Source organism: Lepidochelys kempii, chromosome 4 (assembly GCF_965140265.1).
Source record: "Lepidochelys kempii isolate rLepKem1 chromosome 4, rLepKem1.hap2, whole genome shotgun sequence".
Taxonomy (NCBI): Eukaryota; Metazoa; Chordata; order Testudines; family Cheloniidae; genus Lepidochelys; species Lepidochelys kempii.
The window spans coordinates 83682672-83695453 of record NC_133259.1 but is presented as its reverse complement, the minus strand read 5'-3'; the positions used below and the strand labels follow the sequence as shown (position 1 = coordinate 83695453).

Sequence of the window (12782 nt, the reverse complement as noted above, 5' to 3'; positions counted from 1 at the left end):
CTATCAGTGCTATTCCTCAAACGAAAAAAACCACACACACACCAAACTACTGGGCTCTAAGTTCAAGACATGTAGCCTGTTCCTTGCTTCTGTACCCCAATTTTAACTGTAGTTGTGTCTTCCACATCCATCTGCTAGCTAATTACAAAGTAAATCTTACCTTGTTCCAGCTCTGTCCAGTTCACTTACTTTTGAACTTTGGCATTTCTAGACTCTTTGAATTTTGTAACCTTAATGTAAACTGAATACACTTAACAGTTCAGATATTAGCATACAGTCAAGATTTTAGAAACTAACACCATTACACATTCAATAAGCAAGACTAATAATTCTTAACTAACATTTATTTACAAAATGCCAATTTGAAACCTAGAGTTAACACTTGACAGTACAAATCAATACTTGAACTAAGCAGATTTCTGTGGCTATCAACACCGCAATCTTTCAATTGCTAACTTCTTAGTTCAGGTATATTGAGCACTTATTTTTATTTAGCCAAATCCTTAAAGTGAATATTCATGTTTAGGGTATCAACTAATTTAAAATTAATAGCAGTACATTATTGAACTGTAGACAAATATAAAAATAGCTTGTATTTTATCACCATTAGGGCCTTTTGGTACCACCTATGAGAACTGTAACTTTTGAAATACCTGACTTAAATGTTTCACTCTTTATCCTAATTCTATCTTCTTTTGGCTGTTTCCCTACATGGTGCAGTAAGCATCCCTGATGTTGGGGCTCCAGTAATTGCATCCTTTGAGTAGTTCCTTTCCTTATTGTTTGATGATCATTGGACAGTCGAAGTCATTCTCTCCAACTGGGGGAACAAGTTCAGCAGCTGCATTGCTGCTTGAGTCCAGAAGAGGGGAGTAATACAGACCCACTAATAACTGCTCCTCACTACTGCACAACTTCTGTACAAATGGAGGGGGGGGCATGGAGAGAAATGGACAGAGGGGACAAGCCTCTCTATTCTCTATAGAGATTAAATTGTGATAAGGATTGTTTGCTTTTTGCTCAGAGCCAAAAAGACACCCCTAAGCTCTGTGGTAATCTTGAAGCCTGCAGATACTGTATTTGAACATATGGTTCAAACATGGGCCTAGGAATCTGCCAGATGGTTATGCCACTTAAGCCATTGAACTAAAGATTGGTTGCAGTATTTATTGGTCAAAACAGTCTTCCCTGCTGCAATTACAACAGTTAGAGTAGGAGAAATCACTACCTTTTCATAGGTTTCAGAGTAACAGCTGTGTTAGTCTGTATTCGCAAAAAGAAAAGGAGTACTTGTGGCACCTTAGAGTAACCAATTTATTTGAGCATAAGCTTTTAGGAGCTACAGCTTTTCTTTTTACCTTTTCATAGTGATGAGTGCTTTAAGATGTTCTTTAGAATTTCAAAGTTCCTTGAACAAGGCATTCTCTGAATTCACCCACATGTCAGCATTGATCCACCACAGGGAAAATGAATAGAACGAGCTATGTCTACTGTTTAAGTCTGTCGCTTTGGTAGACAGCAGAAGTTTTCCTAAAGCACTACAGTCAATGCTTGGGGTGTACATGTGAGTAGTCACCTGGCCCAAGGCCTCAGCTGTCTTGTGTCTAGACTTCCAACTTCAGCTGTTTAATAAAGAACTGAGCAGACAGACTAGCCCTCAGGCAGAATGTCTCAAGGACTCACTTTCACATCAGTTACACTGAGGGCTCCCAACATTTCATTCGTCAAGAAAAATGGTTTGAGGCTAAATGCTGTAGTATGGTTATTGGTGGGCTGATCCAGGTATCACTTCTATATCTTTACAGTCCCCCATTTTGACAAGTGTTCAGAACACTTGAAATGGCAAAAAGACCCCTGCCTTAGAGCTATTGCCTTTTGTAAGATGTATCTACTGTGGAATAGAGGTGCTTCTGTTTTTTACACCAAGCTAAAATAGTTCTCATGACGATGCCTCACTTTTCCAACTGTAGTTCTAGTCCAGGGGTGGGCAAACTTTTTGGCCTGAGGGCCACATTGGGGTTGCAAAGCTGTAGGAGGGCTGGGTAGGGAAGGCTGTGCCTCCCCAAACAGCCTGGTCCACTGCCCCCCTCAGAACTGCTGACCCATCCAACCCACCCTGCTCCTTGTCCACTGACTGCCCCGTATCCCGCACCCTCCCTGCCTCCTCAGGACTCCCATGCCTATCCAACCACCCTGTTCTCCATCCCAACCCCCCCACCCTGAACCTCTGCCCCAACTAATCTTCCCCTGACTGCCCCAATCCCTATCCACACCTCCACCCCTAACTGTCCCCTGCAACATCCTGCCCCTTATCCAACTTCCCCCTTACCCTGCCATTCAGAGCAGCAGGCCAGAGCGCTGGCAGAGTGGCAAAGTAAGGCTGTGGGGGGATGCAGCAGGGGAGGGGCCAGGGGCTCAAGGGCCAGGCCGGATGATCCTGTGGGCTGTAGTTTGTCCATGGATCCTGTGAACTTATCCTTCCCTCCTCAGCCTAATCATCCTATTAAAGTTGCATAACTTAGATTACATTTACATAATACCAGAAAGGTGTATAGCACTTTAAATAGGATTGCAAGAGAAAGTAGACTTAAGCCAGTGTTCTGGTGGCTTCATCATCAAACATGATACAGGGGCAAAGAGGTACTCAAGAACACTATATACCTAGGAAAGGTAACTATTGCTTAGAGGAAATGAAATAGTACATCAAAAGGGAATGGGCCAGGAACCCTTTAGGGACCAAAGGCATAATACAGTACCTGCCACTACTGCTTGAAGCATAATCTAGTTACAAAACCAAAGTAACATGGTAAATCTGAGTGTATTTACTTTCATAGAACAATGTAAGCTTTACCTCTGATTTACCAATGCAGCCTGAAGCTTCATGACTAAAAAAAGCACAACCTTGATTAAAAAAATAGAATGCTATTAAGTGGGTTTAACTAACTGATAGGTCTTGAATTGTAAACATGGAATCATCACTGAGCAGATGTTTCTAGTGGGGGGCCCGCAGGGATCAGTTCTTGAACATATGCAATTTAATGTTAAGGAAGAAAATAAAATCACTGAAAATGTTTGCAGCTGACATGTTGGGGAAGTGGTAAGTAATTAATAGAACTGTCACTGACTCAGAGCAGTGTGGATCACTTGGTAAACTGGGTACATACAAAGAATGTTTTAATACAGCTAAATTGTTAAGATATGCGTCTAGGAACAAACAGACCATACGAACCTACTGGGTGGGGGACTCTATTCTGGGAAGCTGACTCTGAAAAAGAGTTGGGGGTCATGGTGGATAATCAACTGAACATGAGCTCCCAGTGTGACCCTGGCCAAAAAAGCAAACACCATCCTGGGATGCATAAAGAGGGGAATCTTCAATAAAAGTAGAAGTTATTTTTCCTCTATATCTGGTGCAATCTCTGCTGTAATGGTGTGTCGTGTTCTGGTACTCACAATTCAAAAAGGATGTTGATAGATTGAAAAGGATTAGAAAAAGATGCCTTATAGAGACAGATTGAAAGAGCACACTATTGATTTTAAAGAGAAGGCTAATGGATGACGTGATTAGTCTATAAATATTTAGAGGGGAATAACTGTTCAATAATGGGCTCTTCAAATCTAGCAGACAAAGGCTAACACACTGCAGCACTTAAGACTGGAAATAAATTAATAGTGGGTGTAATTAATCATTGGAACAGTTTACTAGGGGTCATGGTGGAGTCTATCCCTGGCAATTTTTAAATCAGGTTGGAGATTTTTTTTTTTTTAACATATGCTCTAGGAATTATGGGTAAATTCTGTGGCCTGTGTTGTACAGGAGGTCAGACTGGATGATTGCAATAGTCCCTTCTGGCCTTGGACTCTATGAATGATGTCATTTCCTATGGATTTCAGAGTAGCAGCTGTGGTAGTCTGTATACGCAAAAAGAAAAGGAGTACTTGTGGCACCTTAGAGACTAACAAATTTATTTGAGCATAAGTTTTCGTGAGCTACAGCCCACGTCATCGAACCCACTTCTTCTCCAGGACTTCAGCTCACACTTTACCCTGAGATTTTTTAAATTTCTCCCCGTCCCAAAAGGGATCAGTTGCAGAGCACTTGGTAATCTCTCTTAACTGTGTGGGTTTGTTTGTTTGGACAGTTTTGCTAATCCAGACAATTTTCTTTTTAAATTATCTGTCAAGCTGTTATGACTGTTCATTGCTTTGATTTCAAGTATTCGTATTAACTCTAGAAAGAGAAATCTGGGAGCAGGGATTTGTTGCAGGGACATCCCTTTGTGATTGTTCTGTCTGCCATTAATACTCCACCTCAGTATAAGCATACACTCCAGAAGAATTGTTGGACACATTGGCATGAAGGAGTTACAGCAACAATGAGTTTAACTCGCTTATCAAGAAAGGGAAATTAATCTAACGTTGCCTTGGCAGGGAGATGGATTACATGACCTGTTAGATCTTTTAATATTTAGGTTCTGACTGTCACTTGGTTTTAGGCATATATTTTAGCACTCAGACAATTGTGTCCTGTTGCAATTTATTTATTGATCAAACAGGATGATTCCTGCTTCTAAAGTAATTAAAGCATTACATTTTGTCTTTTCATTACAATACTTAGCATATTAAGCAAAAGTGAGTATAATACTTAGCATGTTAAACAAAATTTAGGACTGTTTCACAAACAGGAACTATATGGAAACAAAAACAATTTAAATACGCTAGATCAGGGGTGGGCAAACTACAACCCATGGGACCCTCATGCCCGGCTCCTGAGCCCCTGCTGTTCCCCCTCCTGCGCAGCCTCAGCTCACTGCACCACCAGCGCCATGCTCTGGGCGGGGGGGGGCTGCAGAGCCTGGCCTGAGCCGGTGCTCTGTGCGCGGTAAGGGGGCAGGTGGGTTGGACAGAGGGCAAGGGAGTTCATGGAGTAGTTGGGGGGCGGGGGTGGAGAGGGGTCAGGTAGGTCAGAGGGCCGGAATAGGGTTTTGAATGGAGGCAGGGGTCCTGGTGGGACAGTCAGGAAGTGGGGGTGTGGATGGGGCAGGGATTCCAGGAGGGGGGGGCAGTCAGGAAGGAAAGGGAGGGTTGGATGGTGCAGCGGTGGGGGAGGAGCAGTCGTCAGGCCACGCCCCCCACCTACCCGGCCCTGCATACAACTTTTGAAACCCAATGCCGCCCTCAGGCCAAAAAGTTTGCCTGCCCCTGCTCTAGACTGAAACCAACCAAGGTTATCTGCAACATCTTCACTTTGTTGCTTTAGAGAAATAACATGAGCAAAAAATAAATAGCAGGCTCTCCAAGGAGCAGATTCAGACCTCACCACCACCTTCACAAAAATATCCTGAACTTTACATTTGTTTCACCCGACAACTACTGTAGGTTAAGCTACAGAAAGAACTTTGCAGAACATCTAAACTTACACGAGTGGTATAACAACTGCTTTTTAATTCATGCATTTACTCAAAGACAGACTGGAACATTTCTTGTCCCACCTTGATGTAAACTTCTCTCTCTTCATCTGTCATAAGTGACACTAGCTCTGGATTGTCACTAACTTCACTGTACAAGTGGGTCTGTCCAGCAACCATTACTGTCGGATCCAGTGTTTCCTGCTCCTCTTGTTCCAAGTCACTCCCTGCTGCTTTAACTACCACAGGTTTTGCATGTTTGGCCTCCTCCTCTGATTCACTGGTGTCACTTTCTGACTCATGCAGTTTGTTTTTGGCACGAGGAGGGGGATGCCCTGTGCCAGAGGAAGACTTAGATTCATGGATGAGAAGGGTCCTTATTACTTCATTATCAGTAACAGCCTCCTTAACACAGTCATCCGTTTCTTTGGACATTTCTGTTCCCAAAAACAAGAGAGCATCAAATAAGCCACAAGCAATTAACATGTAAACAGACCAGTAATTTTCCACTTGAACAATCCTATTTAAGTTTGACAATTGCAATCAAAGGATTATAAGACATCTTTCACAAGCGAATGGAATGAGTGTTTTCCTGTTCATTTATAAGCAGGGTATATGAAGTGTATTAAAATGGGATGGAAAGAGATGGACAGTAAATGCACCTCCAGCTCTCCTTTAAAATATATATAGAGAGCCATCTCAGCTGTAGTTATTGTATCTGATATTGAGCATACCTGTTTCAATGGTTTTCTAGACATGGCACCCTGGTTCTTCTGTAATTCAGCACCAGATGTATCAGTTAGGAAATAAAATTAGATTTGTGTTTGAAATATAGCTTCTTATTTAAGTTACAGAAGCAGCATTGAGCCACTGAAGATATTTTTTGTAGTTGCATCTGGCACTTTATATAACTTACTCCTCTACTGAAGAATTCTGAACAAGATCATATTTGATTAAACTGACCTACTTTAATGGTTTGTTCTGTTGTTAATACTGGTTTCCTGTTTATCAGTAGACTGGACCCCCAGCCTTATATACAGAATATTCCTTTAAACCTTTGGATCTTTGTTCATAAATCTAATCCAAACTTCATGTTCAGCTATTGGAGTCCAAGGCCAGCGTTTTCATAAGTGACTAGTGAATAAGGTCGCTCTCAACTTGGTGCCCAAAAAGCACCCAGTTTTCAAAGGGGAGTGCTCAGCACTTTTTGAAAGTTAGTACACTTTAAAGTGTCTAAGTGAACATGCTGAATCACTACTAGCATTTGAAAAATCTTGCTCTGTATAGATTTATATTTGTAAAGGCCAGAAGGAACTAGTATCAATTAATCTTACTTCCTATATATCACAGATCATAATGTCTGATTGACCTAGAATGTATCTTTTAGAAAGATACCCAATCTTGTTTTAAAGGCTTCAAGGAATGAAAAATCCACCTCATTCTTTGGCAAGATGTTCAAATGGTTAGTTACCCGGTTAATACACCTTATTTCCAGCTTGAATTTATCTAGCTTCAGCTTCCAGCTATTGAATCTTGTCAAGCTTTTGTCTGCTTGATTAAAGAGCCCTCTACTAGCAGAAGTCTCCCTACACAGGTACTTGTACAGATATAAATATCCCTAAAGAAGCATTCAGTTTCCTGCTCTTCCCAGATTGAGAAGAGCTTTACAAAGATGTGTTGTTACATAGAATACATCATTCAAAAAGACATTTTAAAATATAAGGCTACTAAAAGACAGGGATTTTCCAGGATTTGGTGCATAAAGCAAGGTTCTTAAATCTGTATTTAGGTCCCTACATGAGGACAGTTATCATAAGTGCTGAGCATCCACCAGCTACTAATGTGGGGGTGAGGAGAGAATTAATTACAGTACATTCCTAACGAGACAGCCATATCAACACATGACCATACATTCAAATCTTAGGTTCTCAAACTTTGTCTTACCAATATTGGAATCAGTTGCATTTGAAGATGCTCCTTGTACAGTACTTTGGGACATCCATATAGGATGTTCTTTAATCACTTTTTCCTTCCCTTTCTTCTTTGGCTCAGACTCTTGGAAATCAATGACCAAGTTTTGAACATACATATTACTGACAGATGAATTCTTGTTGGCCCATTTCTCAAGATGGATACTGGAGTCCAGGATGCTTGAACATACCCTCTGTTCAAAGCTGAAGGAAAAAAGTTTAATTCTTGCTTGCAGAGAGTCACTCTCCCAAAACCTCAGGGTATTTAAAAGTCTTCCCCCCCCCCCCCCCCGCCACACACACAAAAACACACCACCACCTCATCTCTCAATCAAGGAAACTGACACAAGATTAATTTCAGTTTGGCCAGCTACACTGTATCTTGAGACAAAATTATCTCCTCCCCAACCCATGATTAACGTGTGGTTCTGAGCTGTTAATAGCTGCATACCCTTTTCTAGAATACATTTTAGGATCAAGTGTATTGTCAGGATTAATGTCATGGTTTTCACAGGACAGTAGAGAGCAAAGAACGAGAGAGTAGCCAAAAGTAGTATTGAGAGAAATATAAAACTTTTAAGAAGCAAGAAATTCTCCCCAATGTGGGAAAAAAAAATCTTTGAGTTTGAGGGGTAAATACACACATTTAATAATTGGGAGTTTTTAGAGTGCCATATACTACAGATATGCCAAACATAACACAGTTCTGTACGTTAAGCAGTTATGGTAAAAAAAACCAAACAAACAGGCACAATACAAGACAAATAGAGTAGAAAGAGCCATGAAACTAGAACATTGCACAGAAAAGGATTTTAGGTTTTCTTATTTATTATTTTCTATGCATGGAACTTTGCACATATTAAGCAAGAAGTAGTTTCAGTGAAGCATTAAAGAGACTCCAGTCTAGACTTCGTGAAAGGATGACAAAGTTTAGAGGAGACAAAGGAGTTGTTGGGCAGGTGTGCAAGAAGATTCAAAGTTCTCTGTCTCCATCCCTATTTGTAAGCGAGTAAGAAGTAAAAAGCAGTAGTCTACGAGGAAGTGTTAGGAAAGCCTGCCAATGAGTAGTTTGTGGGGCTGGAACTTTGGAAGTGTAGAGAAAGAAGCAGTAGATGTGCTTGACGGCCTGGGAGTGCAGGAAAGGAGGCAGAGGAGAATCAAAAGTGAAATCAAGGCTGAGAGCTTGGGTAATAGGAAGGATTAAGAAATGAGGCAAGGACAGGGCTTAAGTGAGAAAGTTAAAAAACAAAACAAAAAACAAACCTGTCAACAAGGCAGATCTAGGAGTCACTGGTAATGGTATCAATGATGAGGAAATTGAGACAGGTGGGTGGCTGAAGGGGATTAAGGTTAGTAGTGGAAGGAGTTAGGAGCAAGAGAGCAGATAACTGGGTTGGAGATAAAAGGAGAAGGAAGAGATTGGCATGAAAAATAAGATGACAGGGAGGGAAAGAAGCAAAGGAGAGCCTAGCAAATTGTGTCAATTCTAATTCTTTAAGTAGTTAGCAGGATCTTAGGCAGATACAGAGAGGAGTAGGCTGTTAGTTTTAAGGAAAGCACAGTGAAGAAAAGGTGCCAATGTTTAGATGCGCAGGAGTCAGAACTAAAATTGTTTATGTAAAAATAGGCCTTAGTGGCCTTTTGAAAGACAATTCGTGATTCTAGTCAACATGATTTCACCTCACCACCTTGGGCCACTTTTTGTCCTCCACTTAAATGGGAAGAAAGATTTACAAGTTTAGCTTAAATTATGCTCTGGAAGAAGTGAGCCAGAAAACATTTGGTTTTCCATAAGTTATAACTTGGATTGAGAAGGGATTTCTCTTCATACCTTTCTGATAGCTCTGGAATTTCCGTTGGCTGAGGTTCAAGCAAATCATGTGGTAGAACAACATCTTCAGTCTCGCGCAGTAGTGCGAAGATGGGTTCAATCTGTTCGTTAAATTTTGCTAGCAAGGTTCGAGCATCTCGTTTGGGAAGCGCAGAGGCATCCTCCTCCACTTCAGCATTGCAGTAGGTGCAGCGGAAAGTCTCTGCAACATCACCCCCATTGGAAATTCACAGGTTAGTAAAAGATGCAAAAATTCAGCAGTGATCTTTGCCAAGGAACCTGCTCCCCCAGTGAATAAGACTTTTGAAGAACAACTCAGTTCCTTGCTACAACCATTTATGCTGCTTGAAGGGACACAATCAACTTGAAATCTTTCAGAGTGGTAGCCATGTTAGTCTGTATCAGCAAAAAAACCCGAGGATTACTTGTGGCACCTTAGAGACTAACAAATTTATTTTGGCGTAAGCTTTTGTGGGCTAAAACACGTCGGAGAACACTTCAACCTCCCTGGTCACTCAATTTCAGACCTAAAAGTCACAATTCTCCAACAAAAATACTTCAAAAACAGACTCCAATGAGAAACTGCAGAATTGGAATTAATTTGCAAACTGGACACCATTAAATTAGGCTTGAATAAAGACTAGGAGTGGATGATGGGTCATTACACAAAGTAAAAACTATTTCCCCATGCTAATTCTTTTTCCACCGACTGTTACTTACACCTTCTTGTCAACTGTTTGAAATGGGCCATTGTGATTATCACTACAAAAGGTTTTTTTCTCCTGCTGATAATAGCCCACCTTAATTAATTGGTCTCATTACAGTTGATATGGCAACACCCATTCTTTCATGTTCTCTCTGTATATGTATCTTCCTACTGTATTTTCCTCTGCATGCATCCGATGAAGTGGGTTTAGCCCACGAAAGCTTATGCCCAAATAACAGATTTCAAGTTAGAGATGAACAAATTTACTTTAAAAAAAAATGGTTAAAAAGCAGTTGCTGATACTGTTCCTGCCTCTGAATCCTGGGGAACATTGAGAATTTTACAATCACATTTGCCTCTGATTTTGACACACCTGTTGTATGAAAGATCCACACAAACAGACTACCACAGGAAAGAGAAATTGTGCATTTGGCAACATCTTCTGTATAGTCAATTCCTTCTCTCTAATGTCTTATACTTGTTCATTCAGCTTAGACATAACATAGAACAAGAGGTAAAATATTTTCAGGCAGATTTGATGTTTAAATTGACAGTGTCCTTTTAAACACAATGGTGCTATTTCTAGCTGAATCCTGCAGTAAAAACCAGTACCTCTACCTCAATAAACCTGTTTGAAGTGTACAGTTCTACTCTGAAAAGCTACTCTGTAAAAGTGTCACCATCAGCAGCTTCCATGTTTATTGTTTCAATGATTACAGATCAAATTTGCTCAGTTTACAAGCCAAGAAGGATTTTGCCAGCGCGCAGCCCTGCAAACTCCCCTTACAATCTCAAAATCAAGCTTTGCTCGTTCTTTCTGGGTCATTCATCCTTATCAGCTACCCAGATGTTTATAGTGTAGGTGTCAACTGCCATTGCACCATACCTCACAATGCCTTGTCCAGTGAATCTGAAATGCAACTTCTGGTTCAGTTGGCTTGAAGAGGAGGCAGAAACTCCTGAGTTGTAATGCCAACTCAGCTCCTGACTTGCTATGTGCCTTTGGGAAGACACTGAACCTCTATGTCTCAGTTGCCCTATTTGTAGAATGGGGAAGCTTATACCTCCCCCTCTGGTGTTAGGAGAATTAGTTAAGGTTTGTTAAAACAATTTGAAATACTGTATTTTATTAATATTTTATGGCATCTTGCCTCAGGATCTTCATGCATTTATAACCATTAAATTAATTTAACCTCAAAACACCCAGGTGAAATGGGCAACTTACTTGCATTTTACAGGTGAGGAAATTAAAGACAACATAAAACTTGGTTAAACTACTTGGCCAAGGTCAAACAGCAAGTCCATAGCAGAGCTGAGACTAAAATCTGAATCCTAGGACTGCATCTTAGCTACAGGAATACCCTTCCTCTTCACCACAGGTCATTCTAAAAGCCCAGTTATTTCCTTCTACTTTTTTTTAGGGCAAATGTCCAAAAACCAAACCCAACCAACCTGGTTCTATTACAAAATGTGCACAGGTGCAGACACATTTAATGCTGCCAACAATTTCCTGAAGGATGAGAGCAGATGAGCAGCCTAGCTGGCATACCTGTGAATATGTCAAACAGCTGATTTACTTCCAGGTCCGTGTAAGTGCTGAAGCAGGATGGACACTTGAAGGAGGACCTGGTGGTTGAATCCCGCTCATCTGCTTCTATCTTCCGGCGCACATGATCCAGTTTGTACTTCACCACGTCCACCAGCAACTTGTAGTTGATGTAATAGTAGTTGTGCCTTGTACTCTTCCCATTGGGCCCTGTTTCAACCCGCATGCGCAGCTTGACAAATTTATCTGCCTTGAGTGTGTTGAGGACAGTGCGCAACTGTTTGCGTTCATACTTGAGCAGTAGCAACAAGTCATCCTCCTTCACACAGGGGTATCGGATCAATAAGTCAAGGACCAGTGAGTACTCTACCCCATAGAAGCCACGCACCATGTATTTGGCCAGCCGTTTCAGTGCTGCAGGGACTTCGGTAATAACATCTTGATCTTCCATCAGTAACTAAACTGTGTCAGAAAGAGGAGCGTTAGTATATGTAACACCGACAGACCCCAGTCGTTGGTGGGCGGGATCGAACTTGGGGCCTCAGTGCATGAGCCTCTAGAGCAGTGGTTCTCAACTGTGGTCCACCGTTTGTTCAGGGAAAGCCCCTGGCGCACCGCGACGGTTTGTTTACCTGCTGCGTCTGCCGGTTCGGCTGATCGCCACTCCCACTTGCCGCGGTTTGCCGCTCCAGGCCAATGGGGGCTGCGGGAAGGGCGGCCAGCACATCCCTCAGCCCACGCTGCTTCCAGCACCTGGAGCAGCAAACTGCAGCCAGTGGGAGCCACCATCGGCCAAACCTGCAGACGTGGCAGGTAAACAAACCACTGCTCTACAGCATGAACTAAAAGCCATATGGCTGTTAGCTAAGGATGTAGAGCAAACCCAATCTCTCTCTCTCTCTCTAAATGGTCTCAGTACCACTAGATAGGCCAGAACACCACACCCAGGAGGTTTGTGGGTTACATATACAGCCTACGCAACGTTAAGTGCTTTGTGAATGTTTGGATAGCTCGGATTTGTTCTAAAGCAGGTCATCTGCAGTGCTGCTCTTTCAAAAGGAGTCTGAGTCTGCATCTGAATTCTGTGCAATCGTTATTAGGTTCTGATCAACCCCACCACATCTGGATATTAAAGCTTATTGAATGCTTTTGGGCCGAGCTGTGTATTAGTGAGTGTCCATACAACAGATGGACCCTGCTGGGTAAGAGCCTACAGAAGAAAGCAAGGGAGAAGGCGTTAGAGGAAGCTTGTGGAGTTTTTCTTACAGTTTTCCCTTGAGCTATCTCCTCTGGGGTGGACATGGGGTTAGGAGGAGGACAG

The 12782-nt window shown here is 41.8% G+C and overlaps 1 protein-coding gene across 1 annotated transcript; it reads right to left on the bottom strand.

The window, feature by feature from the left end:
- Nucleotides 1–4569: 4569 nt before the first annotated feature.
- LOC140909993 (general transcription factor IIE subunit 1-like) lies at nucleotides 4570–11912 on the bottom strand. The gene is made up of 4 exons (XM_073340093.1): nucleotides 11465–11912; nucleotides 9210–9411; nucleotides 7353–7582; nucleotides 4570–5845 (listed from the first exon to the last, which is right to left on the bottom strand). The coding sequence occupies exons 1-4, from the start codon at nucleotides 11910–11912 to the stop codon at nucleotides 5457–5459; spliced, it is 1269 nt and encodes a 422-aa protein (XP_073196194.1). The 3' UTR covers nucleotides 4570–5456.
- Between the last annotated feature and the right edge of the window lie 870 nt (nucleotides 11913–12782).